Here is a 24,041-nt window from a genome sequence, read left to right on the forward strand (position 1 = left end):
TTTAATTTGCGCCTTAAACGTTAGTCGTACGCTCCCCTAGTGACGTGTTGTATGTTTGTTTTTTTCTCATAAATGCCACTCGGTGTTCTCCTTAACCCTTCTGATGCAAATCCAGTAATCAATGTGTTTTGATATTCTATTATATTATAGTTACTATTGCTAGAATCACGTGACTTTGTATGACAAATCTCTCTCCTCACGACATTCATCTCTTTTACGTTGCCGCATAGAGTTTATAACTATACGCTAGCTATAAACAGTGTTAAAATGGTGTTCTTAGTCAGCACGTTCCGAAATGGCGCTCAATGTTGTCTTACTCGCGCCTTCTTTCTAATCAAATCCATGAAGACTTAATTGTCTTTCTTCATCTTACGTAAAAAATTTCATGTTCATTCCTTACGTGTTTTATAAAAATTTCTAAACCCACTTTTTTTAAGCTAGGACTGCGCAGTGTTCCCTAGTGTGCGGTAAGGTTCAGTCCACAGTCAAATTCTTCTCGGAAAGCGCCGTCTTTGCCGTTATCCTGCACTCTGGACGCCTGAGTTTAGTTCTTTCGACATTGTGAACTGTATCGCGAACTTCAGCGAGCCAGCTACGTCCAGTTTTAAAGGGTTTTGATACGCAAAAGTAGCTCGCGAGCTGGGAAGCGTCGACAGCTAACACCACTGCACTATACTATTAATAACCTAAACAGCAACACAATATAATGCACTGCTACGCTTATTTTGCAATACTTGCACAACCCTATACGCACTGCTTGTTGTACCCTGTTCTGTAGGAACGTCGTGAGCTAATTGTAAGCATAGAGCTGGGCTGGTCGTTAATGGTCCAAGGCACGCTAATTGCACTTGATGCTAGTCGTTCGTCTAGTGCGCATATGTCGTCCTTGTCGTAGATTTAGTGCGTTGACAAATGCCTTCTCGGTTGCACTGCACACTAGTATGCGGTGCACGAGGATGTACTCGGGAATATCAGGCCTGAGCGCTAGTCCGGGCTAATTCCACCGCTGTTTGTGCACTATGCGTAGAAACGTCTCATCGGAAAATGTCAGATTACGCAGGATTTGCGACATAAAATGGAGAAATAATCTCTACATATTCTTCAATGGTAACTTCCAATTTGAGTATACCTCCAAACAGGCTAAAATCAGGATATCCATGCACTGAGATGTACTCGAACGTTTTTGGGCTGCAGAAGTTAACACGCTTATGCGACTACGCCGGCACTAAGCCAATATTACGACCATGCTATCATTTATACCTTCTTGAATTTTATACTGCCCTCTTATGTAATGCCCTGTGGGCCTGTAAGACAGTAATAAGTGGCTACCAAGGTGACATGGAAAAAAACATGTCTTTATACAAGCGGTTCAGCGATTGGTGATGTCTAAAATATTGCCACGTCCGGTGAGGGAGAGTCGAAACCGGAGCCGGTCTTGACACGAGGTTAGAATGCGCTGCTGTTTCCCCGTTGTATTGTGAACGCTAGCTCAAATCCAGCCTCCAACCCAAAGAACTGATCAGGCGTGGTACCTATTGAGTTGCGCACTTGCCTCTTGCCTAATATCGCCACTATACAGAATGCGAGAACTAACTCAATATACATAAGTTTTTTGTGCGTCGCATTTTCGCTACGCACAGAATGCGGTTTCTGCGCCTAGCAACAACCCCCCTCCGGAGAAAGGCCCGTCGAGGGGATGAAACAGGGCCTCTCACGCTGAACGCCAGGATGGGCGAGAGCGTGGCAGACCCGTTGCGCGCGTCCTGCAGCGCCAGCGTGGCGCCCCCGGCGAAGGAGAGGTTGGCGCCTGTGGCCAGGTAGCCGAACAGGAAGCGGCTGCCCTCGGACGCGTGCTCGAAGAAGCGCGCGATGTGCAGCGACAGACACACGACCAGCCGACGGCCGGCTGGCCAGCGGAGCATCAGCGCCGCCGCCGCGTACTGGAGGGTCAACGCCCGCGCCAGCACCAGCCACGGGACCTGCACGCGGGGAAAGGGAAACCGATTGAAATAAAGCTTAAAGTAACCACACCTCACCAATCTTTCCTGTTCCCAACCGTCGCAAGGTGAGAATCACCGCGTCAGCGACGGCGACATCCGGCCCGCTTCAAAGGCTGTTCATGGGAGTCACCTTCCCAATGCGCCTTTCGTCCTTCGATGGTGGAAGAAAGGCGAAAGGAAAGCACAAGCCTACATCCCGCGTCGTTTGAAAAAGAAAATGCGCTTTTTTTGTTTTAAATGACACCTGAAAGAATATTGTCTTCTGTGACAGCAGAGTTTGACCTAAACGCGTTTAGGTGTGCGTTTTGCAACGTCACTGACAAGGTCGGATTTTATGCGTCGACGTTTGCGACACCTGAGCTGCTGCATCGGCAAGCACCTGGTGGATAAGCGCGGAGAGCTGGTTGTTTTCACATTACAGTGCCATCTTGGCATACTGCCGAGATTGTTTTCACAACACAAGACACAAAACCGATGGCTCACTGCTTCAACCAGACACTTGAAACTTGTTTAAAGGAAATGCTTTCACACTTCTGAGAACTCTCATCTCATAAACTTCGCATAATAATGCTGTCTGCAGCGGACATGGAGGGAAAAAAGCGCTCATGAGGGAGCGTCCGGCGATAAGCTTGAAGCCTGGTCACAAAAAGTAATAAGGAGATAGTCTCCTCCGTGATCACAACACGTCATAGCCTGTGATACGTATCCCCTCTGCGCGCGCGCATGCATAGACGAGCTCGGCAAAATGACTAGATCAACCTCCTTGCTGTAGAGGCCCGCGCAACGGACTGCACTGATGCGCGCACTAAAACATAATACCAAGAACATTTGAGACCGACTCGGAGAGCGAAAAACGGGAGGGGGAGTAGCTTCGTGAGCACTTTGCTGGCGAAGGCTAACCGCATGGCGTCACGCTCACTCCTAAGTATTCTTTCCTCCATGGTATAGCGGCCATCATGGCATCGGTTGGAATAATGTCATCTAAGAGACCAATGTTGCTAGATAAGTGTGTCTTGTATTTTCTACTCAGAGTGTCGCCATGTTCTCAAAAATGGTTATGATAATCAGAGCACTTTGCTATTACTTGTCGCGAAACTTCCGGTAGGGTTCATAAATAAAAAAAAACGGCGGTTCAATCAGGACTAATTTCGCGTGTTCATGGATTGTCGCACCGCCTGTACTCAACAACATACACTGTGCTCAAGTAGGAAACTTGGAGATTATTCATGAGCGCACAACAGCCTGGCAACACAATCATTGCATCAGAAGCATTAACAAAAGTTCATAGACGTAACTATCCAAGACAAAATTTAAGTGCTTAAAGATAAATTAAGCGGTAAAGCTGCCATTTCCTTTCCTCAAAAACCAATTTTCAATTGGAGCAATGATGTCTCAAGGGCAGCGACATAAGGCAATAATTTCGGGGTTAAAAGTGTATTTAAAGAAAATGGCGAATTTGTATATAACATCGTTAGGTTCGACGCTTCGCTTAAAGAAAATTAAATAAAGTAAGCTGAGCATGGCGGCAACTGCCACCAACCCGTTTCAAAGGGGACGCTCCTATCTTCCATATATCCACCCACACGGAAAGTGGCCCTTGGGACTAAAGCAGGATAGAAGCCAAGAAGGTAGCATTCAAAAAAGCCCTCCAGCCAAAACGTCGACCGGTTCTCACGATGTCGGGATTAATACCCTAGCGTGAAATCGCAGGTGACTGGCCAGCTCAAGGGCTTTGTCACTTGCTCCGCACTGAGAACACGACTGAGGGTAACCGCTGGCTCGAACCACGTTAAAGATCCCCAGGTGGTCGACATTATTCTGGAGCCCTACGCTACAGCACATCTTTCTTCCTTTCTTCTTTCACTCCCTCCTTTATCCGTTCCCTTAATAATAATAATTGATTTTTGGGGAAAGGAAATGGCGCAGTATCTGTCTCCTATATCGGCGGACACCTGAATCGCGTCGTAAGGGAAGGGATAAAGGAGGAAGTGAAAGAAGAAAGAGGTGCCGTAGTGGACGGCTCCGGAATAATTTCGACCACCTGGGGATCTTAAACGTGCACTGACATCGCACAGCACACGGGCGCCTTAGCATTTTGCCTTCCCTTACAGCGCGGTTCAGGTGTCCGCAGATATGAGACAGATACTGCTCCATTACCTTTCCCCAAAAACCAACTATTATATTATTTATACAACCGTTGGCGCAAGCGCTCGTGCCTCGCGCTACCGCTGGTGGTGGTGGTGAAAAGCCTTTATTTAATGAAAGAGGTGAGGCTCTTTAAAGAGCCCCGCAATGAGTGGAGTCCTTATTCCGGGACCCCATTGGTCGAAGCCGCCAGCTTAGCCCTCTTGACCAAAGCCTTTTGGGACTGAAGGTCCGAACAGCCAAGCAGGGCCGCCTCCCATTCCTCTCTGGTAGGGTTGGGGTGGGGGGAGAGAGCTGAGTTGCGCTGGCAAGCCCAAACCATGTGGTAGGTGTCAGCCACCTCCCCACAGTGTTTGCACCTGCCAGTGAACGCGGGATCGAAGCTTTTTAGTACTGCCGGGCATAGCATTGTGTTCGTGAATAATCGGAGTAGAACGCGTTCGTTTGCTTTCCCCAGTCCCTTTGCAGGGGCCGGGTAGAGGCGATGCCTATCCTTATAATAGGATGTGATAGCTTTGAAGGAGAGTAAGTAGCTACCTTCAGGTTTCCGGTGCTCAGGAGCCAATGGGAACGCCCGGTGAATGAGTGCTCGGGCCGCCGCGTCTGCAGCTTCGTTTCCTGCTAGGCCCTGATGGCCCGGAGTCCAAACCAGGCAGCGGGGTGTAGGATTGGTATCCCGGCTGCAGTTCCTTATGGTGTCTTCGACTGGTCGCTCCCGCGATCCGGTTAGGATCTGGCAGAGTGGGAGCCGCTCTCGCTCTGAGCGCATAGCGAGACTAGTCAAGCCGAATGGTCAGCGAGTTTTTAGAGCGGAAGCGAAGGAGGCAGAAGGGGGACGTAACTTCCGGAACCACTACGCGGCAGCGCTGCTGATGTCAACAGTAGCCGCAAAAATCCCTTGATTACCTTTAGCCGCACGTGGTCGCACACAGTTTGCATCACGGTCGCCGCTTAGCCTGTATCAATCGCTACCCCGGCTTTCCGTCCCACGGGGCGCTCAATTTTCTAACATCGCCTTGTGGGTAGCACTGTCGTCTTCATCTGAGCTGGTGCTGGAATCGCTGTTGTCATGCGACAGCAACACAGACCGCGTTCCTAGCGTAGTTACCCGGCGTCTCTTGGACATTTTGCCTCACACAGCGCAGCACCCACAAAACACAACACAGCAAGGACGCCACGACTGCGTCAAAAGCCTACACTTGCTTCTGCCTATGCGCAGGGGACGCCGAGGCCTCGCACCGCTTTCGCGAAAAGGCGGAAGTGGCTCTGTCACGTGGGACTCATCTCGGAGCCGCTCCGACTTTTTTCTCGGAGCGCGTCGGAGCGCTCTGAGCTGGAGGCGAGCGCTCAGAAAGAACCAGCCGAATGTAGTCAGAGCGGCCGGTTTCGACCAGCCGAATGTGCGGTCGCCTCTCAGAGCGCTCTAGAGCGATCTAAAGCGACCAGTCGAAGACACCATTAGTATTCGTTCAGCTAGTGGAGTTATCCAGCCAGCCTCATAATTGCGGCCTGCCGAACGCGAGTCTGTTATTATGTGTTTGGATTTTGAATGAGAAGCAGCTAGGGCGATGGAAACCTCTTCAGCTTGTGTTGTGCCTGGGGCTCGAAAGAAAAGCCCATCCACCTGTATTTCTTGATGTATGACCGCGGCCGTGTACCACCCCCCGTGGGTAGGCCCAGCTACATCTACGTAAAAGACACCATGTTTGTTGCCATAGTGGTGCGCTAAGGCTTCCGTCCTAGCCTGACGACGACCACTATGATCCTCCTTGTCCACCTTAGTGGGGAGGGGTCGAACTCTGACGGCGCATCTCCAGAGTTCGGGCACTCGGATCCGCTCCTGAATGTGAAAATTATGTTGGATGTGAAGGCGGGCTAGCAAGTGCCGACCCGACTTCGTTTGGGCTAGCCTCGTGTATTGATTTGTGAGATGGGCTTCCTTGAGTTCCTGAAAAGTGTTCACCACTCCCAATGCAAGAAGTCTCGCATTGGAGGTGGACACAGGAAGGTCAAGTGCCCTCTTCATCATTTTGCGGAGTATTACCTCAACTTTGTTTTCGTCGTGTTTCCGCAAGGGTAGATAAGGGACCGAATAGAGGATTCGGCTGATTACGAAAGCATGGGCCAGCCGCACGGCATCCCTGCATCGCAAACTCCCTCTCTTGTTGGAGACGCGGCGGACAATACGGCCTACTTTGTCTCCAACTTTGCGTAGTTTGTGCAATGTTGTGTCTACTCTTCTTTGGTTATGGATGAAGAGCCCGAGTATTCGAATCTCTTTGGCCTCGTGTATGGGGCCACTTGTTAAGGAGAGATGTATTTGGGTAGTGTCCTTAGGGGATGCCCTAAGGTGCACAAATTCAGACTTGTTGGGTTTCACGCATTAGTCGCAACGCCCACGACAGCTTTTGCGGGACGTGAGCTAGACTGCGAACGCAGTAAAAAGATTGGAGGGAACACGTAAGTTCGACCTTAAAGGTATGACACGATAGCGTTAATGTCTTTATGTTCATATTGAGCAATTGGTCATTCTCTCCTTTACAGTCGTAGATCCCTAGGAGTCTTCATATCACTCCTGCAGCAGCGGTGCAGCAGTTAAAGGTTGCACTAAAGAGGAATCTGAACTCGTCTTTTTTACCCCGGGGACTCTATCTACACGTTCCGGGCATTCTTAGAAACTTCGAATTATTGTCCTGTGCGGCCGATTGCCCTAATTAAATCTGATTAATCATTCCGGCTCCCGTCTTTTTTTGGTACTCAACGCGGTAGGTATAGGAGGAGTAAACCAACGCGTCAGCCAGCCCCGCGGTGGCTTGCCGCCCTGCCATCGGCGCAGTGATACGTAAATCAAAGAGTCAACGTGTATTTTTATTTCCGCGGGACTAATTTGCGGCTATATTGTCAGTTACTGAAACTGTTTATTCACTTAAACCTAAAAAAAACAAAATAAAAGCGAAAGTGAAGACGCCACTGGACTGGCTGAAAGGCACTCCACGTGTTGGTTGGCTCCGCCTACCTACCGCGTTGAGCTCAAAATAAGGCGGGAGCCGGGATGTTTAATCAGATTTAATAGGGCAATCGGCCGCACAAGAAAATAATTCGAAGTTTCTAAGAATGCCCGGAACGTGTACATAGAGTTCCCGCGGCAAAATGACGAGTTCAGATTCCTCTTTAGTGCACCTTTAAGCGACGGTCCTGCGATGGCAGGTGCTGCCATCAGTCGGGCTGGTGCGACCCTGGTTGCTCCTCCTGGGCACCTTCTCGCGACCAATCATTAATTGAACTGCGGTCAGTTTCCTCACAGTCTGGTGGGCGGGGTGACGCCACAAGGTCACATGACCAAGGCTACCCATCCATGTTGCTTCTCCGGCCAATTTTCACTCACAACGACGACGATCCCGATGCTAGATTTTCTGCAAAACTGGAGCCTTAACGCTGGCGCGTTAAAGTAAAAGGAAAGAAGTCGGCCCTACGTGACACCCCGTAGGTGGGTTTGACTCGCCGCGGCCGAGTCGTCACACCGGGGCCGACTTTGTCATGCTCTGTGAGGGAAAGAGCGGAAGGAGCGACTACGAACACTTGGCTTATGGAGAACGCCGGCAGAATGACGTAACGCTCTCCTCCGAGACTTTTTTCCCCCCATGGCTGGTTGGATCGCTGCGAGCAGCCGAGGCGAGTGGACGCGTGTCACATGCGCTCCGCAGTTTTTGGGCTTTTTGACCCATCGAACCATAGTGGACCACCAAAAGTTTGGTTGGGATCGACGCCAGAACGGAAGAGTACCACGAGGATCCCATATTGAAGCCAATGGGTCCAATATTTTGGATTTCCCACGTGGTCGGCTAAACGGTAGGCCTAACAAGGCCTCGCACGAGAGCGGGGCTCCGCGGGCTCCCCGGCCTCGGCCCGAGGTAGAGACGACCCGGAGCGATGTCCCGATCGACGAACGTTAACCACGAGCAATCATCGGTGAGAGGACCGACTGATTTTACGGCGGAAACCCAAGAAACCATGAAGGAGGATTTTCACGATGCCACCAAGCCCGACTTCGTGCAAGACCGAAGCGAGCACGCGGCAGGCACCCAAGACCCGAGAGGCAGCACCCCAGTGGAAAGAAGACCACAGGCAGAGAATAGCAACGACCAGGATTGGGAAGTCGCCATGTCCAAGAGACAGAGGAGACGCCAGCGACACGGCAACGGACCGAGCGGCCAAGAATTGGCGGGAACGGCGCTAGGGAACCGAAATTCCCTAGGCGACGTAAAGGTCACAGATGGCGCGCCAGCTACGCCGAAAAGAGGAGGAGAGGGAGTGCCGCGGAGGAGACTGCCTCCGCTCCCCAAGGACGATTTAAAGATAGTGCTCAGACCGAGGGGACTTGCAGTCAAGAACCTGCAAACTCACCAAGTAGCTCGAGCGATGGTAGCGGCCGCCGGGCCCGGATGCAAGACGGAAGATTTGATCATTCAGCTGCGCAACGGCTCCATCATCATAATAGTAAGCATCGACAACGAAGAAGCGGCCCAACGTATACGGCGCATCACGCAGCTAACGTTTGGAAACACCAGGTACGCCATCAACGCACACGTGGCGGCGACGGAAGGCACGCTGCGGTGGGTCATCCACGAGGTGGACCCGGGGACCTCGCCGAAAGAACTCAAAGCGAACCTTAGGGTCCGAACACAAGGAGTCAAGATCTTGGCAGCCAGGATGTTGGGAAGATCAAGCACGGCGGTCATCACCTTTGACGGCCCCATAATTCCAAAACAAGTACTCTACTACGTTGGAGAGATGTGGTGCTACCCGTACCGCCCGACGAGACAAGTATGCTACGTATGCTGCCAGCAGGGCCACCGGTCGGACGTCTACCCGACCCCGGGGGCCAAGGCCTGCAAGCAATGCGGCTGCCAAAATCCAGCTGAGCAACACCAATGCACTCCTAAATGCCTGGTCTGCGGGGGCAACCACGTGGCGGGCACGCGGGACTGCAAGCAACGACTCAAGACGGTCAGCGAACTGCGAGGACGTCCCCAAGGACAGCAGCAGCAAAGGCGCAGCCGCAGCCGAAGCAGAGGCGGCGCGAGAAGACCACGGTGGTTCCGGGACGAGGGCCAGGACCAAGGTCAACAAAGCTTCGATGGCAACCGGAGCGGGTCGCAGAGCTGGAGCCGCAACCGGGGCAGAAGCCAGAGCCGAGGGTCCAACCGGGACGGGTCCTATACACCCCTGGGCGGCCCAGGCCAGCAGCAGCAGCAGCAGCAGCAGAAACAGCAAAAGAAGAGCGGCGGCGGCGTTAAGGTGAGCTGGGGGCTGGCCCTCCCAAAACGCTTTTTGCTCCGCACTCGGAACCAAACAACAACAACACACAAACAGCGGCCGACAGGCAACTCATTGAGGAAAACAAGAGTCTTATACGCGAACTCGAGCTATATCGAGAGGAAACGCGCCAACTCAAAATGAGGATAGACGACCTAAGCAGAGAAATGCAGGAACAAAGGCGGGCGGGGTACTCGCCAGTTAGGACGCCAACACCATCACCGCAGGTCGGGGCACCAGTACAACAAAATACAGAGGAGAAAAACTTCAACGACGAGATCAGAAGCTTTAAGAGCAGCATGCAAAATCAGATGCAGCAGATGCAAAACCACATGCAACAAACACAACAAAATAGCTTTGTAGGATCAAAGCTTTCGCAACTATGTTAAAAATCAAAACACGCAAAAGACCACCAACGATGCCAGAGACAGGCTATATAACGAACGAAGATTCGGATCAGAAACTCAGAATGCAAACTCAAACAACAACGCAACATGGCAGGACAAAACCAACTAGAAGTATGGCAGTGGAACTGTAGGGGCTACACGCGCAAGCAGGGGCTCCTGCAACAGTTCATATACACGCGAGACAGACCACCGGACATAATAATGCTACAGGAAACAAATAGCACCCCCACACTCAGGGGCTACACGTGTCAGGAGAGCGGCCGCACTGCGACCCTTGTTAGCAACAAAGCCGTAGCCATAGCGCATACAGAAATTGAAGACACCCAGATATAACATGTAATAACGGAAGTAATTCCCAAAGAGAAGAGGAAGGCTAGAAGCACCTACATAATAAACCTATACAGCCCGCCTAAGCAGACAGAAGGTAACTTTATAAAACTCTTTGCGGAAGCCAAGAGACTAGCGGGGCAAAACACTCTAATTATCGCGGGAGATTTTAACGCGAAAAGCCCGCGCTGTAGCTATAAAAAGGAAGACAAGAAGGGTAGTGGCATCTGCACAGCGGCAAAGAATACCGGGTGCGAGCTACTAACCGACGAAAACCAACCGACCAGACAGGGAAACAGCGTCAGCCCAGACACGTGTCCCGACCTAACCTTTATCAGGGGCGCCAAGCAGGCAGAGTGGGAAAACCTGCTCGAGAACCTAGGCAGCGACCACCACATTATAAGAGTCAGCACGGTGAAGACAACGTCAAGAGGAAGATTGGCACAGCTCGGCTAACGGATTGGGACGCTTTTAGAGCGCACTGCCGGCAAATGAAGGGCGACATCACTTCGATAGAAGAGTGGAGCCAACAACTCAGACAGATCCAGGAAATGTACACGCAGGAAGTGGACAGAACCGAACAAGCACCGGAGGTGGACAAGCGACTCCTCAAGGTATCGGAGGCTAGACGCGGGCTCACCAAAACATGGAAGAGACAAAAGCTAAACAAGAAACTCCAAAAGAAAATAGCGGACATCACTAAACAAACGGAGGAATCCGCGACGCAGCTGGCCAGACAAGGGTGGCAACAGTTTAGCAACTCGCTAAACGGTGCCCTTAGCACGGCCAAAACGTGGCGCATCGTCAAGGCACTAATGGACCCCAGCAAGAACAAATCGGAGAGCGGCAAACCCATCCAAAGACTGGTCCACCAGTACGAGGGCTCTGACGAGCAGCTCCTGAAAGAAGTCCGAGAAAAGTGCTACGGGAAAGATCAAATCGAAGGCTACGAAGGGGAATAGTTCGGCGAGGAAAATCCGAACATGGACAAACCCATCACGAGAGAGCAAGTTACCGAGGCCGTGAGAGCGGCCACGAAGAACACGGCGGCGGGAGCGGACAAGATTCGAAACTCACTCATAAGAAATTTAAGCGACGAGGCAATCGATAAGCTGACATCGTACCTCAACACGCTTTGGCAAGAGGGGAAGGTCCCGGCGGAATGGAAACACGCCGTTGAGGTTATGATACACAAGCCGGGCAAGAAACTACAAATCGAGAACCTCAGGCCAATTTCGCTCACGTCGTGCCTGGGAAAACTGTACGAGAGAGTAGTCACCAAAACAATCCAGCAACACCAGGAGAACGGAAGATGGTACCCCGACAGCATGTACGGCTTCAGGGCGAACCTCTCGACGCAGGATGTCCTCCTACAATTAAAGGAAGAGGTACTCGACACAATGCCTAAGGCGGGCGAAAACGTTGTGATGGCGCTCGACATCAAAGGCGCCTTCGACAACGTCAGCCACGCGGCCATAATGGAAGGCCTCAACAACACTAACTGTGGAAGGAAAGTACACGACTACGTCAAGGACTTCCTAACCAATAGAACGGCTACGGTAGGGCTGGGGGAGCTGAGAAGCGACACCTTCACCACCCCGTGCAAAGGCACACGCCAAGGCTCCGTAATATCCCCCGTGCTGTTTAATGTGGCGATAATCGGCCTGGCAAAAAGTCTCGGTGAGATCCAGGGCATCCAACACGCGATGTACGCGGACGACGTCACGGTATGGGTCACCCGAGGATCGCTAGGAGAAAAGCAAGAGAGGCTCCAAGAGGCGGCGAGCTGCGTCGAAAAATACACCAGAGAAAGGGGACTAATTTGTTCGACGGAAAAATCCGAACTCCTGAGAGTCGGAAGACACCCCACCCAAGCAACACTGGAGGTTAAACTCGAAGGTCAAACATTCCCGAAAAGAACATGATCAGAATCCTGGCCATGTGGCTACAAGGCAGCAGGAAGTGCAGCCACACCATCAGCCTGCTGAGAAAAGCGACGGAGCAAGTGGGCAGGATGATCAACAGGGTTTCCCCAAAAAGATACGGCATGAAAGAAGAAGATACACTCAAACTCGTCGGCAGCCTGGTCGTCAGCCGAGTCATCGATTCACTACCATACCACCCGATGACCAAGGAAGAGAAGGAACAGGCGGATACGATACTCAGGAAAGCCTACAAGACGGCCCTTCACCTGCCAAAAAACACGTCGAACGAGAAGTTGCTTCAACTGGGCATCAGCAACACCTTCAGCGAACTGGTGGAAGCCTTGCTAGAAACGCAGAAGATCAGACTCAGAAGCACTGCTGCAGGGAAAGCGCTCCTGACTATAGGTTGGGAAGGGATACGAGCGGATACGCAGACAGATACGCAGACGTACTCGACAACCTAAGAAAAACAATAAACGTTAGGCCGCCACCCAAAAGCATGGACCCTAACCTCCACGAGCACAGGAGACAGGCGTGGGCTGAACATGTGGAAAACACACTAGCGCGACTGAGCAATACGGTATACACGGATGCCGCCACATACCCGCGAGGAGAGGACCGCGCGGCCACAGCGGTGGTGGTAGATTGCACAGGAAACCTAATCACATGCGCGACGGCGAAAATCGCTAGTACCGCAGAGGCCGAGGAAATTGCCGTGGCGCTGGCGACAGCAGAAGGTTACAGAACAGGCAGGCCTCTAAACATCCTAACAGACTCAAAGGAGGCGTGCAGGAACTACATAAGGGGCAGGATAAGCAGAACTGCCCTAAATATCCTCGGCGGGGTCAAGCTCGCCAGGAGAGACATTACACACAAGTTAATCTGGATTCCGGCCCATGCAGGCATAGAGGGCAACGAAAGGGCAGACAGTCTAGCTCGAGAAACCACGTTCCGAGCCGGGCAGTCGCATGCCCCCGAGTATCGCCCACACGCGTGTGAGGGAGGATATACAGACATCCTAAACCTACACAGGGGGACAAGAGCTAAATACATCCCACCGCATAAAGCCCTGACGAAAGAGGAAGCAACGTTTTGGCGCAGACTGCAAACAAACTCCTTCCCAAATTTATACATCCTAAACAAAATGTACCCTACGCAGTACAGAGATACCTGCCCCTGGTGCAGGGCCACACCCACACTCTACCACATCACATGGGAATGTAAACGCAACCAAACATTCCACCAATACAATAACCCGAGTGCGGAGCAATGGGAGAGTTGGCTCACCAGCTGCGAGCTCACGGCCCAAAGGGCTTTAGTGTAGCACGCAAGTGAGGTAGCTAGGCTCAGTGGAGCCCTGGAATAGGGGCCCAACCTTGCTTAAGAAGAGGCCTCAAGTCGCCAGCGCAGTGAAGACGACGGAGGCCTCGAGACGCCAAGCCCTTGAAAGCACCCAAATAAAGTTTTTCTCTCTCTCTTTCTCTCTCTCTCTCTCTCTCTCCCCACGCTGGCAAGAACGTGGAGAGCACGTGCAACGGAAGGAGATCAGTATCTTCGCTTTACAGTTGATATATTCATACTCTGTGACCAGAGCAGCCAACGACGGAAGAGGTGAGTTTTGCCATGAGCAGAAACGAAGGGCAAAGCGGTATTCTTGAAATGTTGTCACTACTCTTTCGGATGTGTTAGCGGGGCCACTCGCTCCTTCCGTAGTCATTGCTTATTCCGAAACATCTTCAACCTGAACAGTTAATAGGTATGTTTTACGTAGCAGAGTATTTGTAAAAGAGGGAGGAGAGTTTATTCGGTCGTGGAACAACATGCTCATCAGCGAGATGAGAAAAGGAGACGGGGAGAGCATGCCGTCTGACGAGACTTTCATACCCACTGACAGATCGCGAAAGCCTTGGCAATAGCAAAGTGCCCCATAAGAAAAAATAAATAACAATTACAAAAACACTTTAACTGCATTCACTATAACAGTAGCAAGTTTGAAAGCACCCATTGGCAACAAGAACACTCGTAGATTCCAAACGCGAAAAAATGTCACTACACACATTATTTGGAATGTTTAACGAAGTTACGTATTTATGCAGCAAAGCAAAAGGCCTTCCATTTGTTCTGAGGCGGTGAGTAGTTATAGTTTCTTCAGCAACCTCCGTTATTCACAGATAATCATTACACGGAGGTGCTGTCTGATTGCCTGCACTTCCAAGTACAGTTTGGGTGTGCATTTCGGCGCCGATTTCGACACGCACTGTCCTTCGGTGGCCAAGGCTTCAATCTGTTCTGCGGCACTGAGTCCTCGGCTAAAGACAAGCCTATCTAAAAACGCTGGCCAAAGGCGAAGATTATATCTGTTTCGCTTTGAGCAGGGTCCAGTGAGCAAGCATGACAGGCCTGCTCGTCCTCATTTCAGAATTACTGTAAGGTAATCCAACGCAGTGTATACCTCTCGTCGTAGCTCTGTTTTTTTCGCTTCTCGCTCTCTCGGCCGATGCAACAGCCCCAGGGTGCTCTCCTAAGGAGCCGCGCCATGACATCGAGACGGGCCGGGTACCCTGCTTTCACGCACGCCACGCCTTCGCGGAACTGCGGGCGGTCCTTCGGCGGCGGGCGAGGTGAATATTTGCACGCAAGCTTCCTCGCGACGTGACAGCTTACCGTGTGCTCACGAATTTCGTTCGGGTGTTGTATTCATTTTCCTTGTTTCCTTTCTGCATTCTTGCACTCTTCTGCGTTTCTGTCAGCGCCGGTTTCCTTGGGAGTGGTACTGTCCCCGCCTCCCTTATACGAAAGTGCCTTATCTGCTTTGTATACGTTTTCCACCACACTGTGCCTTGTCGCGTCGACGCCAGCCAGTGGCTGTGATCACTAGTGTAAGCGCTCTTCAGCGCTCGCTCCTCGCTTTCTGCCTCCACAGCTGTGCGCACGGTTCAGGGGTGTCCAGGGGTGAACGCAACATGGTTGTGCTGAGCCACCCGGCTTTGACTGGAATAGATTCGCGTGCGCAACCGTGTTTTGCGCAGCGGTTTGTGCTGACACTACGTTGCTCTCGTCCCACTACACTCTAAACAGGAATTAGACCAGGTGGGGGTAAAAAAATCACTAAGCTCGCTCCTAGCCCGCTAATTTTAGAGGCAGGCTTTGCTTCCCAGGTTCCGCGGTAGATTTCGACCGCGAAACATCGAGAATGCTTACTCTTGGCGACTGAGGCATATCGCCACCGCGAAGCGTTACAATTTGATGTAGTTAGCAACAAAAGGAGGCTTTTAATCGCGGCGCCAGAGGCTCTCATGTTAGCAAATAGAGGAGATAGAAATCTCGGTTGAAATGTGCGCAACTGCTAGAACTCCGCATATTTGTGAAGAGGAAATATGTTTCCGTTTCCAACCATAAGTATTCCCTATTTTTGGTAACGGAATCCTACCCCAGGGCTTGGGCAGAAAGCCCTGCCCCTGAAAGGGTGTGCGCCAGAGCACCGCGTACTCCCTTTTTACTCCCATATAAGCTAATTCGTGTTTGGAGTGTACTATAGCGCTATAGGGGAAAAGCCACTGGTGAGGATCAGGTAACAGCAGATCTGTTTAAGGACGGAGGAAACATCGTGCTAGAAAAACTAGCTGCCCTGTATACGCAATGCCTTATGACCTCTAGACTACCAAGCTGGGAAGAACGCAAATATAATCTTAGTTCATAAGAAAGGAGACGCCAAGTACTTGAAAAATTACTGACCGATCAGCTTACTGTCCATTGCCTACAAGGCATTTACAAAGATAATCGCTAATAGAGTCAGGGCAACCTTACACTTCAGTCAACCAAATGATCAGGCCGGCTTTCGTAAAGGATATTCCACAGTAGATCATATTCACACTGTCAATCAACTGATAGAGAAATGCGCAGAATATAACCAACGCCTATATATAGCCTTCATTGATTACGAGAAAGCATTTGACTCAGTGGGAACCTCAGCAGTAATTCAGGCATTGCGGAATCAGGGTGTAGATGAGCCTTATGTCAAAATACTGGAACATGCCTATATAGGAACTGTACAGCTCCGATAGTCATCAATAAAGTCAGCAATAAAATTCCATTAAAGAAGGGCGTTAGGCAAGGAGACATCTCGCCAATGCTGTTCACCACCTGTTTACAGCAGGTATTCCGAGGCCTGAATTGGGAACAATTGCGGATGAGAGGTAATAAAGAATACCTAAATAATCTGCGATTCACTGATGGCATTGCCTAGCTGAGTCACTCAGGAGATGAACCGCAAATCATGATCAATGAGTTAGACAGACAGAAAAGTACGATGGGCCTTAAAATTAGCATGCATGAAACCAAAGTAATCATCAACAGTCTAACAAGGGAACAGCAGTTCACAATCGGCCGCGAGGTGCCGGAAGTGCTAAAGGTCTACTTAGGACCGGCAGTGACAGCTTATCCGGATCATGAGAGGGAAATAACTAGAAGGATAAGAATGGGGTGGAGCGCTTATGGCAGGTTCTCTCAGATCATATCAGTTTACCAATTTCCCTCAAGAGGAAAGTGTACAACAGCATAATCTTACCGGTACTCACCTACGGAACAGAAACGTGGAAGCTAATGAAAAGGGCTCCGCTTAAGTTATGGACTACGCAGCGAGCCATGGAAAGAAAAATGATAGGTGTAACGTTATGAGACCAGAAGCGGGCAGAGTGGGTGAAGGAACAAAAAGCGGGTTAATGACATCCTAGTCGAAACCAAGAGGAATAAATGGGCTTGGGCAGGGCATGTAATGCGAACGCTGGATAGCCGTTGGTCCTTAAGGGTAACGGAGGGGATTCCAAGAGAAAGCAAGCGTAGCAGGGGGCTGCAGGAGGTTAGGTGGGCGGATGAGATCAAGAAGTTTGCAGGCATAATGTGGGAACAGCTGGCAAAGGATAGGGTTAATTGGAGAGACATGGGAGAGGCATTTGCCCTGCAGTGAGTGTTGTCAGGCTGATGGCGATGACGCTTATGTTGATAGCGCTTTCTTTTTCCCCGCGAGACACACCCTGGCTCCCCCTTTACGTCGCGACTTTGCTCAGCTGTTCAACTTTACGAGCAATCACCGGTTAGCCCAAATACACGCCGCTAATCAGACGAGTAGCGTAACTAATACGCGTAGCCCACGTAGTGTCTCTTTAAAGGCCTGCAACATGCGCGATGTAATAATGTCTCGACCTTCATCTCTCTAATTCAGTGTTCAAACATCAGACTGCAAGAGCTGCAGCGGCGGCTGGACAACGCTGTAAAGGGATGCCAACATGCCATATCATGAAACGCCAGACGCACGCTCTTTCGGCTGCTGGAGAGCACGTAGTCGATGGCCACCAGCACCAGGATGCCCCCGAGCGAGGCCAGCCGGGAGAGATGGTCGCGCGCGTCGTACACGAGCAGGCAGAGGCCGCCCACGAACACGCCCATCCACATGGCGGGAACCCTGAAACGTGCGAGGCGCATGCGTTGTTTTTCAATTAGGCCATTGTTCGACGCGGGCCATTACAGGCCCCTCGCAGCACAGGCGACAAGAGAGCATAGAAAGTTTGTCGAAAGCCCTAGGACACATCGTCTGTTTCTTGAGCCTTGTAATGGGGTTTTTACGACTTTTAAGAAACCCAGAATCTCTTTAGTCTGAGAAGGGGGCTGATACTCACCCCTGGGAACATTGATAACTTCATAGGTGCAGTAATTTCACGTGATCAAACGGCTCATAGGGATCAAAGCAAAGGTCCTCTGGCCTGAGGACATCCCTGCGCACGGCAGCTCCGATCGTTCGTCGTTTGCGTACTGTCTTGATTAGTCGTACCATGTATTCATGCACGACATGCGCGAGGTAACTAAAGAAACCGAGCAGAGAATTTGGACAATAGGCGTGTAAAAGGCAGACGATCAGTTCAAACAACAAACTAGTTCTCTCGCTAAAAGTCTTATGTCGTCGTGCACGCGCTCACTTTAGGTCGGTTGAAATTATCTACCATCAGCAGCGAGCTGCTTGGTATGAGTTACAAACAGTACGTGTTTGAAATGTTCGTGACGCGCACACGCAATTTGTCAATGTCAATGTACACCACCGACTAGACGGGTTTCCGTCCAACCTTCGACTTCAGCAATTTGTCAGTATTGAACGATCGTTCTGTTCCAACTCCCTCTCTTAGTTATATCATCAGAGATTTGAGCTAAACCTTGGCACAACAACGGCATTTCTTCGTCGTGTTTTATCTAAAAGTAAATATGAAAAGACACAGGCGAAAGATAATTTTGCTCGGCGCGAGGGAAAAAAAATTCAGGGGTGCACTTTGTTGACCTAAAGAGCGGTGAGGCGAAATCCTTTAGCGCGGTACTGCTGCTTGTGTCACTGATGTGTGGTTAAGATGTTAATTAACTACACAATTGTTTGTGAACCTTAAATGCTGGAGACACTGGAGGGCGTTTGGGAGGCATCCGTCTGATTCGATGCCTTTCCGCAAACACTCTCCAGCGTCCTAGACAAGAATAACTACGTATGCGTTGGCAAGAAGTAGCGCAGTTGCTAGCACGCTCGGCTGCGGAACGGAATTAAGGATGGTGGTACGAATCCCATCGTGCACAAAGGTTTGTTTTTTTTTTCTTATCGAGTTGCTGGATGCAACGGACGCCAGACGAACGGGAGAATGAGCCATTAAAGGCTTCCGCCTTAAGAAACGGTGCAGCATGTGGCGACACGCTTTCTCTGCCCACTGTTACACAGCGGCGTTCACTATTCGTGTTCCATCAGAAGAGCTTAGCACCAAGCTTTCTGTTTAGGGAGTATTCACAGACATCACATCAGCCGACATTTTGGGGCTCACATAACAGGGCGAAAGGCTGCAAGGTTATCGCCACCTGCTCAGGTATGCACTGCGGAAGCTACGCGCTGCACTACAAAATGGCACCCATGACGTCACGTGAATACCTCGCGTATACTGAACACATCAGATGCAGTAGTGGTATCGCAGTGAAGACACTGACTTTGATCCCATTCATCTACGCTTGCTGCGTTAAAGTGACAGTGAGGGCAAATTCGGCTTGGCTCAGAGCGATGATTTATCACTTTTCAATGTCCAGGAGCTACTTCGAGAAAAAATGGAGCTGTTATACGTTAGTAAAAGGTAAAAAAGGCAGCTTTAGCCGTCACAAGCCGTTTTCACAATTTCCGTATAACGTGCTTGTTTTTGTTGAACAGAGCAGTAAACGATGGGTCACGCACCCTGCTATGAAGGTAACTTTTGCATTTTCTATTCTTAGTGCAGGTAAACATGCGGAGAAGACGAAGCTAAAAGCTGACGTGGAAAATTAAGCGGAACAAACCCACTACATAAGACGCCATCAACTATTCCGATTGGTGTGGTAGGTATAACCCAATTTTAAAACCAAATTTCCCAGCAACGATAAATATCTTTTTGGTGCCTAACAAATATCAATAAACTCACGAAAGGTTGAGCTGTCGGGTTCTGCTGGGATCAAAAACGAGATGGCTTTTTCTTCACTGTTCATTTAAGCTGGATACCCTTATAAGTAGACCTTTTGATAATTAAGGATTTCTGCCGCCGAGAACATTAGCATCACCTGACGCAAGTTTGATAGTTTCGTAGCAGCTCTCTGAACAAAGTGCGCGATAAACGGGCTTGGTTGACGTGTCAGCTTTATCCGAATGCTTCGCAAGGCACCTTGAAAGCGAAACACCGAAACAAGTTAGTTTTTAGTCCCGCATCAATTTTCTTCGTTGTGACCTATCAGTAGGCATCACAAGCTTCCGGTCCAACAGTTTTGTGCCCCAAAGAGATGTGTCAAACTTGGTGTGGCTGCAAATAAATAAAGAAAAGAAAACAAAAAGGTACCCGAAAGCACCGGCGCCTTCAATGCTTTTAGTACCTCCCCTGCTATACATTCCGGGTCCTTGATCCCGAGAAAAAAGAAGAAAACAGAACAAGCTGTGGGGGGAGGCGGTTCAGAATAAAGAGGAAGGGTTTAGATTTGTGTTAGTGCTGTGCCTTCTCTTAAAAGGACACTGGCGACAAATCAAGTTGACCTGTGACGATAGAATAGAATGTTTTAATCACACTGAGATCACTGTCACAGAAAAACGCAGCTTTATTAATTTATAACAGACCAAAAAATGAAATACAGGCGTCGCCATCATCGTCCGGTTGCTCAAGTAAAATAATGTGCGTTGACACAGATCCTCTGACTAGGATCCCAGAGGCTATGCTTGACCGCCATTCACTTCAAAATATTGCCACCCGTCTTTTTCGACAAGGACGTCACGATTTCGAATCGACTGGTAGGGAGATTTCTAAGTCAATTTTCTCGCCCATAAACGCATTGTTTGCTGCCGAATGAACCTGAATATAGACAGAAAAAGCCAGGAAAAACATTTCTTTGTATTTGGATGACGTTGTCCTCGGTGACCTTTTAACGTGTTTTCATTACTTGCAGCGCTGCTTCTGGCATACTTGGAACAGCGAAGAGTGAGGATACACATACGTAGACTCCTGATCAGTACTTTCTTTGGAAGTGCACTAGAACCTGAGGCCGCGGTCACGCGAGGGTAGAGATATTTCTTCGTGGTTGCTCCCAAAATTAATGCCGAAATCGCCAGATACGAAACTGTAGAAACGGAAACAGAATGGGGAGGTGGGGGGGGGGGGGGGGGCGACTTTTTTGCTTCTCCAGAAAGAAGCGTTTTATAGCGAAGGTAAACGTGCCTCTGCTACTGTGGTAGTGATTTGGGCTAGTTACAGTGAACCATATTGAGTTTTATGCCGCGTGAAACTATTCAAACACAAGAGGGAAAGGCACGAGAGCTCATCCCGCGGCAAACTCATGTGCACTCTTTCCGCGCTCTGTGACCCTTAATTTGTCGGGTCTGCGCTGTGGACGGCATTCCTTGAGTACGCAATGGCACCTCCCAGAACTTACGTTGTATCAGTGCACTCTACTCCTCGATCTCGCATCGCAAGAGGGACGGAAACTGTCCGCCTTCAATAAAGCTGTTGCATGACACGTTGCTTTGCAATCAACTCCTTATTTAACACCCTCTTAACTCTTCTGCAACTGCAATAACCAACATACATGTCTTATCCTGTCTCCAAAAGCAATGCGGCAATGGACACGTAATCCTCGCTCCTAGTAAGGTAAACGGCGCGAAGGTACCAAGACACAAGTGAGGGAGGTCCTAGCACGCTGTGAGACCCATACTATGCTCCAGCACCAACGAGCCAAAACCACTGCCACAGGGAATGCTATTCCTGGTCCGTAAGTTCCAGCCGGCGGTGCACATACAGCCCCTGCGCGCACCTTTCGTTGTAGCCCAGGGCGTCCATCGATGCGATGATGCTGTGCGAGAAGCGCGCCATCACCGTTCGGCCGACCACCATGACGTGCACTCCCGCCGTGGCCAGCGCCAGCAGCCACACGGGCCGGCACATGTCGGGACCGTGCGCCCACTCGCGCCACAGGGCGAACAGCAGGTAGACGTGGTAGAGCGCGGCGCACGCCACGGCCGCGTAAAGCCGACCGCGGAGCCCACCCAGCGAAATGTTGGCCGTAGGATGCGGCGCTGCTGACGACGGGAAGGCGTCCTCGGCCACCGCGCTGTCCATCCCGACGACGCTGCCACCGCCGGCACGCTGCGCAGATGAGAAACGCGGCGGGGCAAACTCGTTCGCTGAGCACCCATCATCGCCATCAACCGGCAAAGACGACACGACAGGCTCCTCTCCGAGATGTAGGCCTCTGATCCAGCGCTCCTCCTCCGACCTCCTTCACTCCGCTGAGGTCCCTTCGATACCGCCGTCCGCGGCGATGGTACCCTTCCCTTGGGTCGTGTTTTTAAGGTATAGGTGGGATCGGGATTGGGCTCACATTCCATCGACAACTGCGCCGCATGTTCACTGCAGTGTGCCTGCGTCATCCATCACCAGGAATTCAGGACAGGTGAGTCAGTGCCGCTAAGCTTAGCAGCCTACCGTGTTCTGCTCTGCAGACACTGGGTCATTCCCTTTCTTTCATACGTTACGAATGATTCTAACGCGCTATTCTTCCACGTTGAAAGCTATGCGCCGCGCGCTGGCAGCCAAGAAAACTAGAACCGATTGTCCCGAAATCTTGATAATGGTGACGACCGTGAGGTAAGACTGCGCAACCTCATGGAGTAGAATGTCCTACTGGTCAATGACGTTCGCATTTATTTCCTGGAGGTCTACGAAATGGGAGGCGAGTGTTATCAAGGCTACTGTTGAAGCGTCTGGAGGACAGTGGTCTTCAGGAAGCGTGGCTGCAGAACTTTTTCTTTTGCTATTCCCTTCCCTCAAAGGCCGATGTAGCGATTATTTGAACCTAGACGCACGCACAACTGAAAAACGCGAGTGCAGTGCAAGGAGATCACAGAGGTTTCGTCAGCCAGACACGAACACCCAGAGAAAACGTCCGGCCATTAGAGCGGTCGCACTCACAACGGTGTCTCCCTCGCTGCGCTCGCGCCACCCGATGGTCGCCGCGGTGGGCCTGCGTGGAATTCCCGCACCGGGGGTTCCGGCCGTCAGCGTCCCAGGCGGATCGGTCCGCGAGTTCAGGCACACCGACATGCTGGGGCCGGACGTCCGCTGGTGGTTCCGGCCGACGGGCTCCGCCTGAGGGTACGCCCGATGCTCGTACATGGCTTCTGTTCCTCGCGACTGCCGGCCCACAGCTTGCTTCTTCTTCTACTTCTTCTTCTTCTTCTTCTTCTGCTTCTTGTCTCCGTCTCGCGCGTGGCTGGCGGTGATTGTGGTCTTGAAAGGGCCGACGAGGTGAGCCTCGCGTTCTCCACCTGTGTCCCATATAATCTAAAGGAAAGTAGAGAGGACACTTAAGCTCCGCCTTGAGGGTGTTACGCGATAGCGTTAATGAGTTAATGCCCATATATGCAGAATTGGTCAATCTCTACTTAAACGTTCATACGTACCTGGAAGTCCTCACACTATTACTTGCGCAATGGTGCAGCAGTTAAGGCATGCGCCACAGCCCTGCGATGGCGTGTGCTGCCACCGATGAGTCTTATATGCGGCCCAAGTTGCTCTGCCCGAGCAGTCTGTCGCGATCAATCAATAAGTTAACTGCCACCTGCCAGGGCGGCTAGTTTACCCACCGTCCGGTGGGTAAGTTGTGAGGACTCCACAAGGTCTCTTGACCTGGTAGACCTGGTAGCCCACCTAGGCGCTTCGCCAGGGGTGGCCGCCTGGGCCACCCTCCAACACACTATTTATCGCTCACAACGCCAACGACGCCGGATTTGCTGCACAACGTGAGCCTTAAAGCTATCGCCTTAAGGTATAATTACTAGTACTGCCTCAGAAGGCCAGTAGTTTCCCCTAAGTACTTAATAAGTAGCTGCACTGCCACGCGCCTCTTAGTTTGCGAACCATTTGGAAAGCCGCTTTAGCAACGCCCTCCAATGGCACGGTCCATATCACATCTGGTTTCCCAAAGATGTCGCATGTTCACAGTAGCACGAGGAGAAAATGTCGCACGTCTTCCACCAATGGCACAGCTTGAGCAGTGAGGCTGCGTCGCGCAATGGATCTTGTGCTTCTCTGCTTGCGTGCAGGCGAAGTGGCTGCGCTTTGCCATAAAGTGTGCGCGGGTTTTGCAGCGGCAACTGTGTGAAGGAATTCTTCCTTCTGCAGAGGAAACCTTGGGCATGTGACGTATAATGGTGTGTTGTAGTGACGTCAGAGGGTGACTATATAAGCGAGGGCTGGAAAACAATGAAGGTTTGTTTACCATTAAGGACAAAAAAAATTCAAATGGCTTGTTTTTCTTACCCGTTTGGTGTCATCAACCGCAGAGATGGGCGAATGTAAAGCTAATTGGTGTAAAATGATGTGTCTTGAAGAGGCAAA

General features: G+C 50.9%; 1 protein-coding gene across 2 annotated transcripts in view; it reads right to left on the bottom strand.

Moving 5' to 3' along the window:
• The window catches only part of LOC144128222 (putative transporter YutK), a 44,318-nt gene extending 21,485 nt beyond the window's left edge, over positions 1-22,833 (bottom strand). The window contains exons 1-4 of one of the 2 annotated variants that reach the window (XM_077661448.1): positions 22,614-22,833; positions 21,457-21,788; positions 17,434-17,581; positions 1,716-1,979 (exon numbers count right to left, since the gene is read on the bottom strand). In XM_077661448.1, coding sequence (XP_077517574.1) covers positions 1,716-1,979; positions 17,434-17,581; positions 21,457-21,788; positions 22,614-22,817 — 948 coding nt within the window. In that variant the 5' untranslated portion in view covers positions 22,818-22,833. The remainder of the gene's footprint in view (positions 1-1,715; positions 1,980-17,433; positions 17,582-21,456; positions 21,789-22,613) is intronic. The other variant, XM_077661449.1, reaches the window with a different exon arrangement.
• Between the last annotated feature and the right edge of the window lie 1,208 nt (positions 22,834-24,041).

The sequence above is a fragment of the Amblyomma americanum genome, chromosome 4, assembly GCF_052857255.1.
Source record: "Amblyomma americanum isolate KBUSLIRL-KWMA chromosome 4, ASM5285725v1, whole genome shotgun sequence".
Classification (NCBI taxonomy): Eukaryota; Metazoa; Arthropoda; class Arachnida; order Ixodida; family Ixodidae; genus Amblyomma; species Amblyomma americanum.